The sequence below is a fragment of the Buteo buteo genome, chromosome 2 (assembly GCF_964188355.1).
Source record: "Buteo buteo chromosome 2, bButBut1.hap1.1, whole genome shotgun sequence".
In the NCBI taxonomy this organism is placed as follows: Eukaryota; Metazoa; Chordata; class Aves; order Accipitriformes; family Accipitridae; genus Buteo; species Buteo buteo.
The window spans coordinates 34,414,279-34,436,495 of NC_134172.1; the positions used below are offsets into that span (position 1 = coordinate 34,414,279).

Consider the following 22,217-nt stretch of genomic DNA (forward strand, 5'->3'; position numbering starts at 1 on the left):
CCTGGTAATGTCAGTGGTTTTCTGAGCAAAGGAGCTCGATTCCTTGTATTGACTTAAGGAGGAGAGTTTTAAGCCAGCTGGTGGAAGAACAGCCAGGTATTTGGTCACTTCTTCACAAACAAGAGACTAGCATGGGAGAAACCTCAGAACTGTGTTTTGTCTGAGATTTTAGTTAAGTGAAGCATGGAGGGAGTCAACTTTTCAGTAGTGAATGAAAGATAGAGTTAAAGGAGGAAAGCAGGACAGAGAGGTTTATGTCTGCACTAACTGAAAAAAAGACTAACAGCAAGAAAGGAAAGTCATAGAAAAAATGGTCATCAGTTACTAATTTTCTCTTGGAAAACACCATCCTTTTTGGTAGGAGTAATAAATGAAGAAGGAAAGGATGACATTTATAAACATGGGCCCCACAACAACATAAAGACTGTTCCTCTGGTCAGTTTAAAAAAGAATATCCTCCAGAAATATTTACCCCTATTTGCAGGTGAGGTTTCCAGACTCATGGGAAGGGTATAGAGAAGACTGGCTAGTTTAATGTTGACTAGAGCAGAGGCAGTTTATCATGGTCGATCATTGTTCAAATATTCTCATGCCAAAAATAGACCGAAAACTAACTGACCATGCCAGGTCTGTGCTGGAGATGAAATAAAGACAGCAGGTGTGTATGTCCACAGCTTCAGCTGAATGGGGAAAAAAGTCCTTCAGTTGATCTCATTTATTCATCAATGCACAACAGATTCAGACAGAAATGTTTGCCCAAAAGCGTGTGTTTGTTTCTTAGTTGTTTATTTTTAATGCATTATCTTGAGCTAAAGTAGACAATTTTTTTCTTTAACATTAGGCATTTAGTGTCTACATGAGTGAGATTCACTGCTTGCCACAACTGTTGCTAAGCTGTCTTGTTTCTCCTTGTGAATGGAAATATCTCTTCAGGTGTAAGCCTGGGAACCTAGAGAGAGACATAAGAAACTTTTTTTAGCCATGGTTTTTTGCAAGTGGCAATATGCTGTTTACAGAACTATATAGAATGTTCTGAAGAAAAGGACAAGTTAAGGGAACACAGGTAAAAACATAAAGCTTTTGAAATATGAAACAAAGCACAGGCTTTTTGTCCTTGTCTCTAACTTTTGAGGAAAAACTGGCTACACTTGTGGTTTGGGGAAATCACATGCAATTTTATTTTGGTAATAATCAGCTATCTGAAAAAATACAGGCTTTAAAAAGCATTGACAGTCATGGATAGTAATCAGAGCATTGCCAGTTCCCTGTGGAAGGACACAGATTACCAGTTCCTAACTGACTGCGCTGTAGAAGTAGTTTGGCAAAAATATTTTGGCCTAAAGAAAGTGTATGTTCTCCACTTCCACAATGTTTGAACTCCCTTAAAGCACTTGTCCTCTAAATAGTAATGTGAAATATACTGCTGTTTATTCCCATTTGACAGATGGGGACCTGGAACACAGAGTGTTATGGGGTCTGTGATCACTGGAAATCTGTGACCAGAGACTTCAGCTCAAGACTACTAAATCCTGAGTGCCCTAACAACCAACTAGACTGTGGTTTGGGTTTTTTTTAAACATTCATTAACCATCCTTCATGGGCACTTTTAAGAAATATATGATGAATACATAGATGTAAAAAACTTCACATGATCTTTTTCAGTGTTACTACAGGAAAGCTAGAAACCTATAAACAAAACAAACAAACAAAAAACCAAAGAAACAAAAAAATCAAATAAAAAAAGTCCACTAGGGTTTTGTATGTATCTAGCAGGTATTGCAGATTTTCTTCTTGGTACTGCCAGACTAAGACTGCTGCAGGTCTCACTTTCTGCCAGTGAAGAATTACATTGCTTCAGGTAGAGGGATGAATGTTACCTTGTCAAATATGGGAACAGGCCATCCGTGCGAGTCAAAAATAGATTATTGGCTCCACATGACAGTGAAAGGCACAAGACATGCTTAGGCTGGTTTGCTCTGTTGTATATGAAATCATGTAATGACGCTGTACTTTCCAAGAGGACAAGGATTCAATCCTCTTTCAGATTGGATAGGATATTATCATATCTTGTCTCCAAAATGAAAATTTGAGAACTGTATTATTAATTGTAACGATGGGAAAAATTAGTTCTTTTCAAGTTTGTGTGTCGAGCAGAATAACATATAACAAGCCTTACTGTGTATTATTTCTCTCTTGCGCAGACGATAAAAATAAATGTAAAGCTTATCAAATGGAGTGGCCAAATGATATGGAATGTTTATCAGCCTGTCCTGTGATGCCAGCAGAGTTGGGAATGTCCCTTTGCCCTCTCAGTGCACAAATGGCACACCCTGATTGCTGCCTCCTCTAGGACAGAAAAATTGTGCACTGGTGGGGGAGTTTTGCACGTGAGCATTAAAAGACGTGGAGGAAGCAGAGTCTATTAGCTAGTCGAAGTCTCAAGGTAGCCTAAATTTAGTCTGAAATTTTATGAAAAGTAAAGGCATCAGCCGAAGTCCTGTAGAAGTTACTTAACCCAATATTCCATTTTCTGCATCATTAGAAAATACAGTTTGTATTGTGTAGAAACTAATTGAAGAATACTGTTCTCCTTTTCAAAGGAGACCTTAATTGTTTATTTAACTAATGCAGTTTAGATCTATACCATTATGACTCCAAATTCTTAGAAACTTGAGTTTTTAAAAAAGCTTTGTTTATGGAGTTCTAAGACTTTTTTTTCTCCTTAGTGTTCAAAATACATCTGCTGTAGACTTTGTGCTTATCTTTAAATGATATTGGCTAGTTTGGGTAGTCAATTACTTTGATTATATATATTGGCTTGGCAATATAGATTTTCTGTGATTTATCAATCTCTTCAATATGCAAGTGATCCTGTCGTGCCACTGGTGGATAGAGTTCTGGGATAGTATAGCACAGTCAGGAGTACTTTGAATTCCTGTCACCGTGCTTCTGGCTTGATGAGGCAGAGGACCTCGTGACGATAAAAAATTCTTGCTCTTCTTGCTTGTGCTTTTGGGTTCTTACTTTTGTTCCCTGTGCTTTTTGAGCGGCTTTGGAAAACTGATCTGATTTCCCTTAGAATGAAAGAATAAATACACATAAAACCTTGCCATGCTGGACAAGAACAGGAGAGGAGTGGGAGCACATAGGGAACTCCTTAACATGGTTTTGCCAGTGAAGCCCCTGCGTCCCATCCAGGCAAACATCAATTTACTGTTTAGCAGTGCAGCGGTGCCAAGACTGCTGCAGTAGCTGGTTTGATTTAGATGTTCCATAAATGTGTTGTTTAGTACACATCGTCTTATTTAGGACATGGTCTTATTTAGGACACTTGTCCTAAATAAAAGCATTTGTGCTGGGGAAATGGTTATCCTCAGATTCATGCACTGCCTCAAAACACAGAATTTCCCAATGCCACTTGAGTAGAAATGGCTGAAGGAGCTTCCATGCTCATTCAGTCCAGCCTTCACAGCTGCAGGTCACTCTGTAGGGGGTATGTAGCCACTAAGGGACTACTAACCATCTCTATACCTTCTTTCTCTCCTCGCACCGCAAAATTTCACACAAACCCCCTTAGCATCCTGTGACAAGCTTATGGTCTTTGGATCAGAAGACAAAGTATCAGAAAACAGCTGAGTGCCAGAAAAAGAGTATGAGAAATGAAAGCAGTTACCAAACTTGTTGGTTGCTGGTGTCTGCAGTGCTAAATAACTTGGCAAAAAACGACATGGGAGCCACAGTACTGTAGAAGACTGACTGATGAAATATTTCTGTTGGCAACCATCCTAGTGTATTTCTAGCCTGAAATTCTTGTTGGTAGGTATGCCTCGGATATTTCCCTTTGCAAATATAGTTAGTTGCTCAACTTCTCAACTCATTCATTTTCTGATGGGTCCCAAAATAGCATACTGCCTCTCTGAATTGCTGGAGGCTTTCTACTGCATCTGAGAGGACACTAAATGAACAAAAGTGAGTCTAATGATTTAGGCCCCAAGTCAATAAAGTACTCGATCATGACATGTTTTAAGCTAGACACTTGCTTATGTACCTTTCAGCTTTATTTTTTTGTTTACATCGATGTATGTGCACTTTAGTATTTCAACTGTGGTGTGTGACACCAGTAGCTGAAAGTGCGTTGTTTATCTGTTTATATTTTTATATACACACACACGAGACTTATACGTATAAGGTCTCTATGAGAAATACACTTTGTATGCCTGAAAATAGTGATCAAAAGAGAATACTGTGATTAGATAGCTTACAGTAGCATTTTCTTTGAAGTTGTCTAAATAAAACGAGCTCTGCTGTGTTACTTCAAGTAAATTACTCCTTAAATGTAAGGTTGTCACATTTGTGTCTAGTCCGAAAATGGAGAAAAGTGTTTGTTTAGAATGGTAAGCAAATTAATATTGTATAGCATGAGGATGCTATTTTTAGAAGCATTCTTACTGGCAATTAAAAAGAAAAAACTAAAGCTTGACCAAACTTAAGCCTATTTCATCACACTGGTAATTTATTTATGTGGGGGTCTTTCAGCCATATTATTACAGTACATCCATTTTTAGTTAAGGCAATGCCCAATTTTGCTGCACCCCCTTGTCAGATAACACAAAACCAGACTTACAATATTAGTTATCTTCCTTTGTCTTCTGAGATGTAGAAAGCTTCCTTGGTCATGGCAAATAAACCATTTGCGAACCGTATGTGCACTTTCTGGTTGTCCAAGTTTTCTGTCTCCACCTTTTTAGCTTTTCTTTTTCACTGGAATTCTGGCAGAGGTAAGGAAAGAAGATGGAGAATACAATTAAGGTTTAAGATAATCTAGGTTGTGATTTATTTATTCATTCCTGTGGACACAGTCCACGGGTGATACCTGCTACCTTGAAGAGTCTAGCTTTTATCGCTGGTTACTTTTAGCCAGAACTGCCGCTTAGCCTGCGTGCAGCATTATTTTGTGGGCTGTTGAAAACGCACTCATTTTTTTGTAGACTAGTGATAACACCTTACTTGCATTAATTTCAGATCTAAAATGAAAAAATATATTCAAACCTCGGGGAAATGTTCTTAGCAGTTTATTTCATTGGCAGCTGCTCTAACAAGCAGGGGAAGGGTCTGGAAGTGAAGTGCAATATAACATACACAGGCCAGTCCATCCATGACTGATGACTTACGTGAGGCCTGACTTGTGATGGTGTAGAACCTCTGATTTGTTGTTGACTGAAAGGTTATGTTTTCCTGCCATTATCACCTATCCTGCCATCCTGTTCTCTCAACCACCAATCAACAGAATATGAAGTGCGTAGATGACTGCCATGGAGCTATGCTATTTTTAGAACAGGCCCTGAGCCCAAGTTTGATCCTATATTTTGACTGGTCAGTAGCTTAAGCTCATCTAAAACAGTCTGTCATCTCTGCTTGTGGCATTGGGATTCCAACATTTGTGAGTTACTTTTTGTTTATTAATTCATTTTTGGACTGCCCTTTCCCAGCAGCTCTTCGGATTGAAGTGAACGTAAGAGCTTTCCCCTGCCAGACTCTTTGCAAGATATAAATATACCCGATTAGAGTTGATTAGAATGGCAGTGTTGTATGAACATGTATACAATGTATGTTCTTCCCGATTCCCCATGCTTTCAATGCAAATTATCAATTCTGTCCTGTGCATTTTTTTTAGCCATTGCATAGTGGTTTGAGGCTCAGAACAATTTGGCAGGTATTTTGTGAACACTTCTCCTTCCAGAAAACTGTGGGGCTTGGGACCAGCCTTGCCCCTTTGTCCTACAGAGCTTGAGCACTTAGTAGCCCCTTGCTACTAAGAGCCAGAGATGGGGCAGATGAGGGATGCGTGGAAGCAGCAGCTGCAGCTGCCTGCAGCTGCCTACATCTGCCTGCTGAGGTGTGACTTTTCTGGGCACTTGCTGTAGCCTCCCTCTCCATTTGTTTCATCCCTACTACGGGACAGACTGCCTAGCAAAATGAAGGTTGCATGATCTGGTTAAATGAGCTTGAAGTATGGATAAAAGCCTTCTTGGGGCTGATTCTGGGCTTAGTAATACCAGTTGGATGCATGTATATACAGAAGTCAAGTTTGTGACACATTTTGGCAGTATCATAGTATATTGTAAAGGTATTTTCAATTACAGTAAGTAGCTGTATTAAGATTTTCAAGGTGGTTTACTTAGCCAAAGGGAAGGGTTATATTTAGTTGAAATGTGTTGTAATTTTCCTTTCAGAATTATGAAACCTTGTTTTCAATTGTATTTTGATTTTTTTTTCTCTTTTGCAGTCTATAAATTTGTTGCTTCCACAAGGAAAATTAAGATCATGTTGCTCCTTGGGAGAAATCCTGGTTCTACTGAAGTCAGGCAAAATAATTACAGTTCACCCACTGAAGTCACAATTTCATCCTTCTAGCATTGCCCCAAATTCACTGGCACAGTAAAAACAGCTCCCAAGCTGGTGTATCGATAACATTTTGGTTTGTGGATCTGTTCATTATCAGAGTTCAAGATGAGGAAGAAGTTAGATTAAAACTGCATCTGGGTTTACTGAAACATTTTGAAAAAAACAGGAGAGGACTAGGACTGAACTTTGCTACCATTGTGGTCCAGCTAACCAGGAGGGTTTTGTATGGTTTCATAACAACATTATTGATCGGCATGAGATGTGACCTTTTCATAGCGCAGTAGCTGTCAATTTGTTACTGCTCCCGGAGGCATGTTTGTGCATGTAACGCTCTTTCTCCATGTGTTTGAATGCTCCCCAGAGGAGCTGGGAGAGGAAGGAGATCCCAGCAGGCAGCGCAGCAAGAGAGACTGGTGTGTGCCCACAGCCCACCACCTGGCCTGGCATCTCAGGTCTGCTCCTGGGCCCACACATTAAAGGAGGCCCTTTTTAGTGCTTTATGTAAAATATTTTTTCTTGGCCAAGCTTCCAATGGCTTGTAGTGGCAGTTCTCTAACCATATATATTGTTTGGTATTTAAGAAAAGTCTTACTTGCTTCAAAATTTAACAGAGCAATTGTCTCAATCTACAATGGGTATCTATCTACTATAAATCTACTATAGCTTTATAGGGCAGTTGTAGCATGTTATGTAAAGCCCCCTTGTCCCTCCATGAATCCAAGTCTGGATTTAGAAAGACCCTACTTTTGAGATCTAATTATTTGACTTAAAAAGGCAGCTTTGACTAGCAAAAGAAACCAAACACTTTGTGGTTGGTTGTTTGGGTTTTTTTTCCCCCACAAAGACTTTTTTCCCAAGATGTCTGCAGTGCACTCCATTGTGCTGCTCTTGTAAAAATTATCAAATCTCATAGGAAAATAAACATATTTTGGACTAAAAAAGAAAAGGCAAAACCCACACCTCTGCTTTTCAGGAGAGGATGATTTAAAAGAAGAAAACTATTTCTGATGTAGGAATAATTATTCTATTTAGTTGTTATTATTCCTCTCAGTTAAGCAATAATTCTTACTAGTTCTTAATCGGTTTGGAGGTACTCCCATGATCACCCAAGCAACACGAGCACAGAGAACTATTCCAGCTTCTAGAGGAATTGTTTTGGGCTCAGTGACTAGCTTGCTGTGATTCAGTGTCACATGAAAGCTCATAAACCCCTTTGGAACCATGAGTTTAGCATAAAAACAATGATGTGGTATCAACTGAGCAATGATTGATGCTATAGATGTACTTGCCAAGCAGTTCCTCTGGATTTCCTTCATTATGATCCCTCTCAAAGCCATTGGAGATGGTCAGGATTAGATTGACTTGCATGAAGATGGATATACACGTTCTGGGACAGTGTGACAAGAGTTAATACATATGGCACTGAGCTGGAGATTACGCCTTGCTTAACTGAACTGGTTGCAGAGCCACATTTTATAGGTGGCTCTGTACCACTACTAGATAAACTCATGAGGTTGCCTGCATGAATACCTGTATCTTCATACCATCCTTGTGAAGAGGGGAAGTTTTATCATCCCATTTTTATAGATGGAGGAATGAAGGACTAGGAGAGCTTAACTTATTCAAGGTCATGTAGGGACCTAAGTCTGAGCAGAGAACTGAACCTATGCTTCTCAAGCAACAGTAAAATATCTTTACAGTAAAATATCTTTACAGTAAAATGTCTTAACTAGTCAGTAATACTTTCTTCCCTATTGAGGCACAGCCACTATTGATGTAAAGCTCATTTGTAAGTTGCTGCAGTGGTTAAAATGTGTTTAAAATGTGTGCCCACTTCTGGCTTGAATTTTTCTGATTGATGGACTTTTCTTAAAGCCTTGTTTCTTAAAATACAGAGCATTTCACTACACCAGTGGACATCTTGTCCTGTGTATATATAGACAGTGACAAGCCACCCGTGAACATCTTCAGTAAACTTAGTATTTCGGGCCTTTGATTTTCCATTTCCCAATGGTTTTCCAAACCTATTTTATGCTCGTGGCATGTCTATCCATCCTAATTTTTTCAGCATACTTCTTCAGGTATCTATACTGGAACAAGTTACAGTATCCCAAGAATATTCTCTTTGGTGTACGCATATCACCTCACTACTGTTACTCAATATAACCTTGTTTATATATCCAAGGATTTTATTAGCCTTTTTGGTCCTGGTGTAATCCTAGGAGCTCATATTTAGTTAGCTGTCTTCTACTATGATCCTAAATCCTTTGCATAGCCATTGGTTTTCACAATGCAGTTCTCCAGACAGCAAGCATGGCCTACATTTCTTGGCTTAAATCCCAAAAAGCACTTAAACCCAGGCGTATATTACAAGCCAGGGATGGTGTTCCTCTTGGTTCTCCAGCCATAGGGACTTAGTATTCTGTCGTCCAAGAACTCTCAGTGTCCAGGTCGGTTGATCTGACCTGCCAGACTACCGGCATCAGGAAATCCGGTGCAAAACGCTGTATGGAGGTACAGATTATCTGCTCAGTAGATGTACAACAAGCTTGAAATGCCTGAATTATGCTGAACGTATTGCAAGCTATCATATGTTATGTGCTCTACAGTTCTTTTATGTATGTCCATCGAGGTGTGTCTGGTGGAGCTAGACATGGCAGACGCAGTGCACATATGGACTAATGTCTCTCTAAGAAAGCCGGGCGTAACCATGGAAGACCCGGTAAATCTCGTGTTGGTCATATCTCTACTTGCCTCATTAATGGCATAAAAGGGGCAAAGTGCTTTGCTGGTCTGAGGCATTTATTTGTCAATATCTGATGTTGCTTTTGACTACATGGCTTGTATTGTTTGTATGCAGTTTACCTCAGCCTTGCCACAATACATGGAGATTTTAGTTCCAACCTGATAAATAACTGTCAGCAGAATAATTGAATTGTGTATGTATTTCCTAACCTAAATATTATTTATTTATTCGATAGCTGTCTGTGGTTTTTTAAATTATTTGAGCTTTGTGATTCAGGAAAGTACCTTTGAATTTATGAAGGTTTTACGCATATGCTTAACTTAAGCTTCATGCTTATAATCAAGTATATGTTGTTGAGGTGTTGTCCTGAATCTAGGGCTTAATTTCTAGCAGTCTTATTTACATGAACAGAAAGGCGTATTTTAAGAGGAGAAAGAAGTGATAAGTCATCAGCTAGTTCCAAAAACCCTGAGCTAATTTGTATGAGAAAGATGCGAGGCTCTCTGTATTGTTATATGAGATGGTAGACACCCATGCATTTATCTAGCATGGCATTCCTTATCCTCCAAACTTTGTAAAGTTTTATTCTCTCATTGTTTGTCACAAAATCCCCTAAAGCTACAGATAGGCCTTTCTTTGTCCCAGAAAATTCCTTTGAAGCTTGAATTCAGCTTAAACACGTTTAGAATCTCAGTTTTCTCCTCGTTTGAAAAATGCCCATCATGTGGTTTCATGGCACTGCAAAGAAAAAGCAACACGTATTCCTGCACAGACAATGCCAACGGCTTGCTACACAGAAAACTGATCAGAGACATTCCCACACTACATCTTTCCAACCAGAGCACGTGGATTAAGTAATCCATTTTAACTCCCCCAGGGGCTTGGAATACGGTCCCTTAGTTCCAGGAGGGAGCAGAACCAGACCACTTGAGCATCTCCCCTGATTTCTTTCTGCTCTCAAACCATCTGCTTCTCTGTGGTAATAGTCTTCTGCTGTTCGTTAACCTAGTTAATCCTCTAGCATAAGCTGTAGTAATTTATGCTGGATGTTTGGGTTTCACGTGGTACTAATGGTATCTAATGAACTGTGACTACAGAAACATCTGTTCTATACAATAGTTAATTTTTTTCTTTTTTTTTAATCCAGTGATTAGATATACAAAAAGTAGTTAGGAGCTCTTTAGGCTGCAAAGATTAGAAATCAAACCTTCGGTACTGAAATAGGCCAGATTTAATACTACCCGTGCAACCTTAATTTAGCTCCCACATTTTTATGCATTGTTTGGTATCGATGCATATTATTACTTGCTGAGTTTTCACTTGCAAAATGAAAAAGGGGCTGAATGGGACACCTGTAAGACTGTGGTATCCTCATTTAAGCATACAACTACAAGCTAGAGAACATATCTTTATTTAATTTTGTATGTAATATTTATATGATACAATTGAGCAATATGGTGGAAAAATCTATTCAAGAATTCATTTACAAGTAATAAAACTGCAAAAGTTGAAACTGAGCTATTAATATTAATGAAGGCTATGCTCCAGAATAACATGAGTGAGAGATGGGATATGCTAAAAACAACCAGTAATATACTGTTTGTACTTAAAAAGGAAAGTAAGAAGAGAAAAGCGCTACTTAATTATAATGTTGCCGAGTTAATAATGCAGTAGAAATCTTAGCTCTTTCTAATTTGAGTGCATAATTTCTCAGTCTTAATGTTACAGTAGTGTGGTTTCCAGATTTAATTTCCTTATATTTATTTGTTTTTAACAACTCAGAAGGAAAATAAGAGAAACACATTGTGAAACCCCTGTAATGAGATCTTAGTGCTACTAACATGCCTTACGTTTTCCATAAAGTTCCTGATTGCATTTAGAGTTACCTCTGCAGCACTAAATCATTTCAACAGTTTACTCTTACCTCCAGTGTCATTAAAGTTCTCCAAGTTTAGGAAATGCATTTGAAAAAACAGAACAAAACCCCTCATGTTCCTGTATGAAAATGTCACCTTATAACATCCATAGCTTTAAAAATAAAAACCAGATTTTCTTCAGGCATGAACCCTTTATCCTTCCCCTGTGGGACTCTAAAGGAGCTATTTAAACTCATGTGATCACTCAGTTAAAGGCTGGGCTGACTCAGCAAAGTGTTTAACTATGTGCTTAAATTCTATTGCGATCAATAGAATTTGAGCATGTGCTTAAATATTATGTTGAAAGGGAATGGATTTACACACGTGTTTTAAAGCTAAGCATGTACCAAAGTAGACCCATAATACATCGAAGCAAGTCAGAAGAATTCAGGTTGTAAAAGCTCTACATTTGGGGTGACTGACTTCATAAGTAAAATATTTTGATATAATTTTTATATATCATCTAAAATATAAAGCACAATGCTGTAGTTATTATGGTCTGTGAATTAGCTAACATAGGATAGTTTATGTGTCTGTCAGTTTAAAATATGTATGCCAAAATTAAGAACGCTTGCAGCTAAATATCTGAATGTACATTTTCTACTCTTGAAGGTAGTTTGCTTTTATTTAGTTACTGAAGTATTTGAAGTCAATTAGAGCTGTGAATACTATCTTTAAAAATGCAGCTGCATATAGAAGAAGTTATAAGCACGTATGGGTACCTAATACCAGGATTCTACACGCTACAGCTTTCCATGTTCTGACCTGTTTTTAACTTATTCCTGCAGTGTTTCCCTGTAATACGAGACTTGATTATTTTGAGGTGCTGAATGACTAAACAGGGTCATGTTCTGGTTGGCTCAAGGGCATAAGCAATTCCACTTTTTTATTTACTTCTGACTATAAAAAGTTTTTTCTGCATTAGAGAAGATTTCTGTTTCTACTGCTGATCCCCCCTGCATTTGTGTTAATCGTCTTCTGCCCTGTACCGTGAAAGTGCCACTTATTTCCCACAAAACATTTGGGTGAGAAAATGGTCACGATACCAAATTGTCAGCTGTCTTTAGTACGACGGTATGTGTGATGCTCATCCCCAGTCTTGCACTGTAACACCCTACCTGTTGCTGTGCTGCCCCTGCCCGTGCCCCTTGGCAGAGCTGGGTGTTTGCCATCTGCAGGGCTTCGTTGCATCCCTGGGAGGAGTGCTCCTGGGGAAAAATGGGGAGAGGGAAGAGAGAAGGCAAGGAGAGGGGAGTGTCGAGCAGCGATAGGTGCTAACTTGAGGATCCTGCAGGGAAAACCCTGTTGGGACCTGCTGCGGTCTCTGTCTCTCCAGGGGACAAATCCTAACTCTTCAGCAGGACCAGGTCATTTGGCACACGGAGGAAGCAGAGGTTTGGGATGATGGAGGAGACTTGAGCCACAGACCTCCTAGGTCCCATCAAGTATCCAAACGTCACAGGAGTGTCACAGTACATTGTTAGTGTGAATCTTTTCTTTGGTAAACTGATTGAGAAGTTTAAAAAAAAAAAAAAAAAAATTGCCTTTGGCTACGATCTATTGTGTTAGTTGAAGAGCAGACAGACAATCCTTCCCCAAAAGGCAGAACCGAGCCTCAAGTATTGGGCAGATTCTTGTGTCTCCAGGAGCAAAATAATGCTGGAGATAGTTGAGAATTTGGTGGATTTCTAGAAAGCTCCGAGATGACCTCTGTGTCGGCTTCTTGATTACAGTGAGGAGTCCTGTCCCTGTGGCCATTGTTGCTCCCCTAGAGCAGGGACACGGAAGGGGACTCGTAATTTTGGTAGGTGAGTGGTCAGGCCGCTCTATCATGTGTGTAGGTAGTGACAGGCTGTGTAACAAGTGCTACGAGGCAGGGCAGGACCCAGAGGAGTAAAGTACCATCTGTAACAGTGAAATGACACTTATCTACCTGTAGGTATATTAATCAGCAAAGAAGATACACAACTTTTGAGATATCATTATGAAAAATAAACTTCACATAGTATGCGTGAAACCTGCCAAGACGCAGAAGAGCATGCTGCTCTTGTCTGATACGCTGTCAAACGCTGCTCTTCTGAAACCACATCATCTTGTAAAACTGAGAAAGGCGCCGTGCAAATTGCCTAATGCTTCTAAAAATAAGTGTGAGCTGCTCAGCCCCTCTCCAAATTTTAGCAAGTCAACCGAATAGTGCATAGTTGGTAAGCGTGTCTAACATGCTGTGCCACAACTGGTGACTTACTATAAGAATTATATCAAGCATGCTAAATACGGAAAGGCTGCTTATAACTGCGCACAAAACCCGGTCCCTCATTAACATCTGCCCCCACCTTCTGCTCCCCTCCCCAGCCCGATTAGCTTCAGAAATCGCCTCTCCCGAGGCGGCTGCCGGTCCTGCAGGGAGCAGGCAGCAGCCCGGCTCCCCCGCCAAAGCCAACTGCGGCGTAGCCAGAGAAACGGGCAGCAAAAATAGAACAGCAGGATGGCTGCGCGTGGGTGAGGCAGAAACCACACTGCCAGCAAAACCTCCCGGCGTTATTTTAGGACCGATACAGAGGCCGCGGCGTTTTGCTCGCTTTTCACAAAATACTCCCTGGGGGAGGGCGAGGAGGGAGAGGGGCGCGAGTCGCGGGCGAGGAGCGTTTCTGCCCCGCTCCCTGCCTTCCCTTCCTTCCTCCCTCCCCGGCTTCTCCCACCGAAACGGGCTGGGCAGGGGGAAGGGGTTAATCGCGCTCGAGGCCGAGCAGCGGAGGGAGGACAGCAGGCAGTTTGAAAGACGGAGACTGGACAGCTGTGTTTGCTGTGGTATTTTTAAACGCATTAATGCAGGCTCCAATCACCCGGCCATGCTTGACCTATTTTTGGCTCAGGCCGGCCATTGTTCTATTTCTGCCGCCGCTGGGCCACGCGGGTGTCGATTCAAATGCAAATGAGTTATCGCTGCTGCTCCCGCCAACTTCGTCCAGCCGCCCGGCCGAGGGAGAGCCGGCCAGGGAGAGGAGAGGGGCGCGGGGACAGCAGCACTGGTCCGGGCTGGGGTAATTCAGACTAAACCCTCGGGGCCTCCCAGTCCCTGGAAAGGTGGCTGATTTGGTTTGATGGTTTTTAAGAGGCTGTGTTTCCCCCCCCGCCCCCCCGCCCTGCCAGAAAGCCCGAAGCGCAGCGATATTTCTTCATTTCTTCTTCCACCTGCCGTTGGCTGCCCGAACGCAACTGCTCCAACTCGGCAGCGCACAGCCCCCTGCGCGCTCACGGCTCCCTTCCAGCGGGCGGGGGCTGCCGAGCGTGGATTTGGGGGTTTTTCCCTCTCTCGATAGATACTTGTGCAAATCCTTAAACGTTGCTAATTGCCGAAGCATATTATCTTACAACCCTCGCTGGAGGAGGTAGGACCGCAGAGGGTCGTGCCTGACGCCCCTGTGCAAGTGCAGTGATGAATCTCTCATGTAGCTGAAGTGCAGACCAGTTGGAATATGCTGCAAACAATTTACGAGAGTGAATCGTGTTTTTCCTCAGATGGAGTTTCTGGACGTGAACAGCTCTTGGCTCAGCAAAGAATGCACAGTATGATCAGCTCAGGTAAGAGACAGCTCCGTACCTCAGACTTCAGTGGCTGACTGGGAAAATACAGCCTAGCACGACAAGAAAACACCCTTCCTTTAAAGAAGTGACTTTATTTTTGTGGGCTTTATGTAAGCTGTTGTTAAATAATTATGGTAGTATGTCAGATAGCAGCTGCTGCTTCTGCAGGGAGTTCGTCTCCTTCAGTCTGCTGCTTTCCAGCCAGAGCAAAATGCTCGGAACTGAAATCTAGTTTGGGATTCCTTGTTTGTTTTGTTGCGTGGTTGCAAAATGGGGCTCGTGGTACAGGCTTATTCACAGAGAGAGGCTTCCTCAGGCAGACCTTGTCAGGAGGATGCAGTTAGAGCCCCTCATAGGCAATTCTGGTCATATGTCTATTGTAAACAGGATTTGGTGTTTCTGCGAGTTTCCTTTTCTCCAGTTTGCATATAAAGGGAGTTTAATACTAACCCCTTTCTCTTTTCGTTACAGTGTTACTTTAACATGTCTTTAATATGCATGGCTTATTTTGATACTTTAAAAATGTTTGTGAACCTGGCAATGGTAGTCATATGTAATGACTCACTGAGATGTAAATTGGATGTCTTTTTTAAAGAAGGTATTTCAAAGCTGCTCTGAAAGAACACTGGATGTTTCCTCATGTATTTGAAGCTACCCTTGTATTTTCTAGTTTCTTTGCTAGCTGTGTGTGAAACCTGCAGATGATGTACTGAGGATGAATTAAGTTGGAAGAATTGTTGCCATTCAGATAAAGTGTCAATTTAGACAGGCTAAAAAAGTCAAAATTTCAGGTTACTCTTGCCCATTCTCTCTTAAACTCTGTGAAGTCCAGTTCTGTTTTTATTAGGCTGAAACTCTTGTCTTTTGAGGCAAAATGTTATCTGTTTTGTACCTTTTTAATCCTAGATTTCTGACTTTGTTTTTCATAATGTTGGCTTTATAGAGGACATATATGTAGAATGCAGGGTGAATTGTTTACATGTACTTTACTCTTAGTTTACTCCCCTTTTTCTTTTGCTTTTGCTTTCACAAAACTTGGCAGTACTTCTCAGTTTTTAAGATTAATTATGTGTGTAGACCACAGCCCTCTTCACATATTGCCTGGTTTGGTATACCTGTTGAGCCCTTGTTTGTTTGTTTTTTTTAAAAAAAACCCTTTCCTTTCCTGCTTTATAGAAAAAGAGCTTAAAGGTTTACCTGAGTTTCTTACATACAATTTTAGAGCAGATTTCTAGTTTCAGATATGAAAATAAATTGTGAGAGATTGTGTCAAATGGTAATATCTTTCCTGTTAGAAAAGACAGATATGTCTTAACCTCATGATTAGCGTTTTTCAATATAGAAAGCCAAGGCTACCTCATAATGATTATAGATTGAAGGAGGGAATGAGAGATTGAAAAGCTGTTATGTGCATGTTAAAATAATGAGAATACCTAAGGGGAATGGAGACTTCCAACTGGTAATGTTTAAGATGGGCAATTTTTCTATTCCTTTATAAAGCTGCGGGTTGGTTTGTTTCTTTTTGCATGTCTCAAAGAATTTATTATTCCCCTAACTTCTTAGAAGAGATGTTGATCACCAATTGCAGTTCCTATGTCAAGGACAGAAATCAGGTGAAAGGCTTGTTTACAAATAGGAACAATGAAGCTTTAGTAAAGACAGTGGGTAAAAGCAGAAGTTTCTCTGAAAGTGTTATCGTTCTGCAAAGCCATCTACAGTGTTGACCTCTTGCTCAAGAATTACTGCTTTTCTCTGGTTTTCCTGAGCAGCTCAGCAGGTGTCCAGTGCTTTTGTATTGGTGACAGAGATAAGACTGACTGCTTCCCCTCCCTCCAGTTGTTTTTTTTTAATACTATGTCAACTTGAAGTTAGCTATACACAAGTGAAAATCTGTTTTTTTAGCTCACTATGCTACCTTGTAACTGCCAACTAATGTTGCCTGAGAAATAGCAATTTTCTCATTTGAAACACAAGAAAGGGAGGTAATTTTCTGTAAGTTTATAGCTCTCCTTTTCTTCACTGGAGACAAGAATATCATGTAACAGCAGGTTCTTATCTGATACTACATTAGGCCCATATAACATGCACAATTACCCCTGTACCACAAAGTAGAATAGAGGGGGTTTTTAGACTTAAAAAAAAAAACAAACAAAAAACCAAAACCAAAACCCAAACCAAACCAAAACAAACAACTTTTTCAAGAACATTATCCAGGTAAAAGATGTTTAAATATATATTCTGTAGAACAAAAAAATATTCCTCAGTGTTTCTGTTGGCCTTTAAAATACACAACTAGACTGCAAGTAGTTGACATTATACATAGTCTGCAGTTTAATTCATGTCACATGAAACCACAAAGCCTGGTACTGTGGTCAATTACCTTCAGTCCCCTCAAGTTCAGGGTCTTGCAGGACCAGGCATGGTAACTTTTCAGGTATTGTCTCCCTCTATGCTGCATATAGGGGAGAAAGAAATAGCCAGGGTATGATGATGTGCTCTAGTGTTTGGAGTAACTAGAATCAATCATTTAAATTTTGTTTATCGCAGTGTCCTTACTTTAAAGTTATCTTCACTTACATGTATGTGTCTTTTGCTTGGGTAAAAAAGTTGCACATATTTAAGCACAGATCCCTGAACATTCACACTCTGTACTTTTGATATTCTTGAATTCTTTGAAGCAAGCACAACTTAAACACACAATGGATTTTTAGATTTGCTAGTTTCCAGATGCAAAGGGCATGTATTATGCAATTCTGATTTTAAACTGGGCTGGAGCCATCCCCAAAGAGGACGGATTCAATGGCCAATGGATATGTATTTGCAAAGCAAACGATCTGAGGAATTTCTGACAATTGCAGGCATAGGAAATACTTCTGTCATGTGAAGCAGTTCTTCTGGTATTCCCTCAATTACTGCTTTGCCTGTCTGTCTCCATCCCTGCTCGTAAATCATACTATGAATGAGATGATCTGGATAGGTACCAATCAAATGTCTAATTATGAATGGAGTGATCTAGATCGGCACTGACTCAAGAAGCTGTGTAATTTGCAGACACCTACACCTTACTGCAGAGAGCAGTTTCAGCTATCTTGAGAAGACTGAACTAGATTCTCCCATATGGTACTGTTGCTCTAAAATGCAGCAGTAAGTGCTGTGTATCTTTTTTTAAGAAAACAATGCTGGTGTATTCTTATTTGATAACATAATTATTTTAGTTTCACTATTTAAAGAATAGATCTGGAGTCTAAAGCCTCTTGTTTAGCTGGAATTACTATTTAACTATGCTGTTGCTTTTATTTTACCCCAAAAGTCTCAACTTCCATGTCTGTGCAATTCCACAGCGGACCCTAGCATTCAGCTGGCCTTACTATCTTACCACAATACAAGTAATAATCTGTAAATGCTTGAAAAAAAGCATTTGGTGCAGCACAGTTCATGGAAAGAATGCTCATTAAAATGTAGTCAATAAATAACTAATGCAGGGCTACATTACTCAAATAGATGTCACTTGTGTGAAGGAGAAGAAAGAACCTACCTAGCCATGGTGTCTGCGGATGTGGAGCTTTAAGAAGTACTGCCAAGTTCATTAACTTATGGTGGGTTTATATACTGAGCTGTTTTTCCAAAGGGTAAGTTTGCTACGTTTGCTTCAGTGGCCATATTTTGATGTACAGCCTTGCACTGGCCTGCCTAAATTCCATCTTGGCTTTTATTGGATAAGGCATCCTCTGCTTCCTGCCCAAAGCTGTTGTGTTGAAAAATCAAGAGTTCAAGGAGATCTTGAGCTTAAAGCCTTGGCTCCTCACTGAGTTGACAGGTGACCTGAGCAAGTTACGCAATCCTGCTTAGGTCAGCTAACCGTTCTGTGAAATACGGAAAATGATACTTGTCAGGGTCAGGAATCTATAGAGCAAAACTACTCTAAAGGGAATATAGTGATTTAGAATGATTAATTTGATTGACTTCATCTATCTACAGGCTTGCAAAACACCTGCAATTTCACATACGTAGTAAGTGAACGTAGTCACAGCATTTTATTCTCTGCACCAGACCAGAAATTCCAGCTGTGTCACTTGAATATAAATGACGGAATCAATGCTACACGCATCATTTACATGGGTTGACAGGTCCTCATAGGCTATCTTCTGTAAACCCTGATGTACAAAATTTATCTCATATGTTGTATCTATCATGTGGCCGCATGACCACGTATACAAGTTTGTACACGTGCATTTATATTGCCTTCAGGGAAAATTCTTTGGTATGTGCTCTCCCATTTTTTTTCTGGCCAAACAAAACTTTCACCTGCTCAACCGTTCCTGCAGAGAGACTCCAGAAAGCAAATTCATTTAAAGGTTTGCTCTGATATTCATGAAAAACTTGTCATATTTGCATATCTGAATTGGGTAACGTAAACTTCTTACAGATACAAAATGTTGCATATGTGGTATCTCAGGCAATAACTCCTCAGAGAGAGCAAGAATGAATATGCCAAGCTTTTACTTTGTGATTCTCTTCAGAGTAATGAAAAAATTGAGTGTGAAAATTCAGTTCAGGGAAGTTCTGCATAACAGCCAGAGAGGCTTTTTCAATGCCTATTGTAAAGGTTAGGTAGAAAAAAATCTGGTGCTTCATAGTACGAGCTGAAGTTTTTTAATTAATTGTTATGGAAGAGTAAGGTCTTAGCCTTAACAATACAGTGAGGAGAGACAAACAACACAGACCTGCAGGTCTTTCTTTCATGGTTAAAATCTCACTGGTTTTGAGTAGAGGCTCTGCCCAGTAATGTATGCTGGACAAGACATTGGTTATGAATTCAGTTGAACAAAAATGTGGCAAAATGGAATGAAGCTGCTTTTTTTGTTTTGCATTATTGAGAAGACATTGAGTACAGACCAATGTTGCCAACTTCATGTGCCCTCTAATGCTGTAACACTGCTTTTTCTTTCTTTCTTTTTATTTAAGTCCCAGCTTCTGGAGCCATGTGCTTACCTGACAGTCTTACTTTGTATTAGAAGATACATGTATAGGTTGTGGGAAAAGCCTGGAATAAGAATTTCAAACTACAAGATTGACAAGAATAGCAAGCTGCAAAAGCTGGAAAGTAAATAAAAAAGAATGCAGAGCATAATTTCAAAACCTCTTTGAGCATCTTTCCTGATACCATTAAACACTGCATTTAATACAGAGGCTCACCAGTACTGGCACTAGGACACTAGCTCCCTTCTCTTTGGTGTGTTGAGCTAAATCACTTTACTGGAAAAGAGCTTTTTACTTCAGCTGTTTATTATTTTAGCTGTTAAGCTTTAGAACACCTATTGGTTTGCACTGCACTCACATGCACACAGTTTCAGCCATAGTCTTCCCTCCTCTAACACTATGTAGAGAATCAATTTAGTTCATTAAGATTTGTGTTGGATATTAGGAACACTTGTAACTCTTCCTACTACCAGAGCTTTAATCAGACCTCTGTCTGTACTGACTGCCCAGCCCCTTTCTTCTTTTGCAGGGAAAGCAAAAGCCGTGAGAAAGCAGAATAGATAAATAGCCTGCAAATGTGTATATACACATTAATTTCAGGTTTTGGTATGATGGGGACTATGATGATGGGAAAGGTTTCAGGTGTCATTGCATTTTAACCTTTCCCAACTACTGTCGTGGGTGCATTTTTTGTATGGTGGGTACAATGCAAAATATTGTAGAGAAACTAATTGGCACATATTATTGTTAAACACATGAAAATCTAAAATGCCCAGTTCTGTGGATCTCTTTAACAGGCTGACTCCTCTGGGTCAGTTATTCTTAGCCTAGTTATTTTCATCTTATGGCATTACAGGTCTAAGATTAGCCTGTTAGGCGTTATCATGCCATCTGAGTTACCTCCTAATATAACTGTACACCGGAATGATTATTTATAGACAGAGCATTCTGTCATTTTTGCTTTATTTCTGGTAGTTTAAATAAAGAAGAGCAACATTCAAGAAAAACCACAGATTCCTTCCTGCTGCCAAAACAACATGATAACTGCCTGCTGAGGGGCAGGGATATTGTTTAAAATGTGTGCTTGCAGCAGATGCAAACATCCTCTTTATCTCCCCCACTTCTATTAAAAGGAGGTACCTCAGGGTACCACCGCTCCTGTCTCTTCTGGAGGAGGGAGAGGGGTGCCAGATCGATGTACTGAACAACGGAGAAGATGGGGTTGTGGTTACTGAGAACAAGGATATCCAGGTGCTATTTTTAGGGGCTGGCACCGTTAAGCTCCGTGTTCAGTGTGAACATGTTACATATGCACACAGCTCCTCCAAAATGGACCTCTCTGGTTTTGTTACATAAAAGCGATGTCTGCTGATCAATTAGCCTTCTAGGTGCTTTTCACAGACATAACAGGAAGCTTCAGCAAACTGACACGTTTTTAGCAAACCATTCTTTATGGCTGCTTCACAAACATTTCTGCTCACTGGAAAAACTCAAATCCTAAAGCAGAGTTGTTATTCAAAAACACAGTGAGGCATGTTCTCTCCTAGGGAAGTTCACTGGGATCTTTGTGCTTGCATGTGTTTAACTAGGAGCAAGCTTTTAGTGACAGTTTAGTAAAGAGCAGCAAAAATAGTGCAGTGGCAGATCTTCAGCTGGGGTGTTGGTGCAGCTTCTGACTGTCGTTGTTGCTCAGGAAGCTGGCAATTTATAAAATAGTGAAATGTTAATGGATTTTAATTTTCTAATGAACTCCATCTTTCCTTTTTTACCTTTCTCCTCTAAATAAATGGCGTGTTTCTGTCATTGTGCACATTCAGGGTGTAATCAGGGGGCACCTGATTTGTTCTACTTCAGAATGTTACTGGTGTAAGAAGGCTTGCAAAATCGGTGGAAGCCTTTGCATGGTTGAATGATACGGTGCTGATTTAACTCCCATTATATAATAAGCAGCTCGTTTCTTTTTGTCAGGCTGGCAGTTCTGTGCATGACTGTAAAGGTACTTTGGCATTTAGCATAATCTGAGCATAGCCAACACATCTGTTTTTTTTGTTTTGTGTCTCGTGGTTGTAAACTCCTTCCAGCTTGTGGATATACAAACACGACAAGAGCTCCAAGAATTCAAGCCCTTTGTGGATGAATGTGCTTGAAATGCAGGATGCTTTATTCTAATGATAACACGTTCCTTCTAGTAATGAAACTGTGTATCATCAAAGGGAGACAAGAGAAGGAACAGAATGAATTCTTTGAAAATGCTAAATATATAAATCATGTTTTTACAATTAAAGACTATTATTCTCTTTCATGATCCCTGTGGTTGAAGGTATGCATGCCACAGGGAGGAACCACAGCTATTCAATTTCAGTGAAGTCTGGAATGGAATAATGAGGAAGCTTAATGTTAATTTAATAATTTCCCCCAATTGTTCTGTTCTTAATCCAAGTTTCCTTTTTCCTTCTTGGTGCCCAAGGCCACCACCTTGTTGGTGTTGCGCAGTAACAGTATGAAAGGGAGTAGGGAAAACAGACTGTTAGTGTTCAATCTTACATAGACACTCTTTTTGGTGTTTGCTACTCCTGTTTACATTT

The 22,217-nt window shown here is 40.1% G+C and overlaps 1 protein-coding gene and 1 long non-coding RNA gene across 6 annotated transcripts in view; one reads left to right on the forward strand and one right to left on the reverse strand.

Moving 5' to 3' along the window:
* The window catches only part of HDAC9 (histone deacetylase 9), a 491,076-nt gene that overhangs the window by 196,777 nt on the left and 272,082 nt on the right, over nt 1-22,217 (forward strand). For all 5 annotated transcript variants that reach the window (XM_075050424.1, XM_075050431.1, XM_075050409.1 and 2 more), the window contains exon 3: nt 14,587-14,649. In XM_075050424.1, coding sequence (XP_074906525.1) covers nt 14,587-14,649 — 63 coding nt within the window. The remainder of the gene's footprint in view (nt 1-14,586; nt 14,650-22,217) is intronic.
* Nucleotides 633-5,171, reverse strand: LOC142028641 (uncharacterized). The gene is made up of 3 exons (XR_012649649.1): nt 5,050-5,171; nt 4,625-4,769; nt 633-949 (listed from the first exon to the last, which is right to left on the reverse strand). It is a non-coding gene; the product is annotated as an uncharacterized LOC142028641 (long non-coding RNA).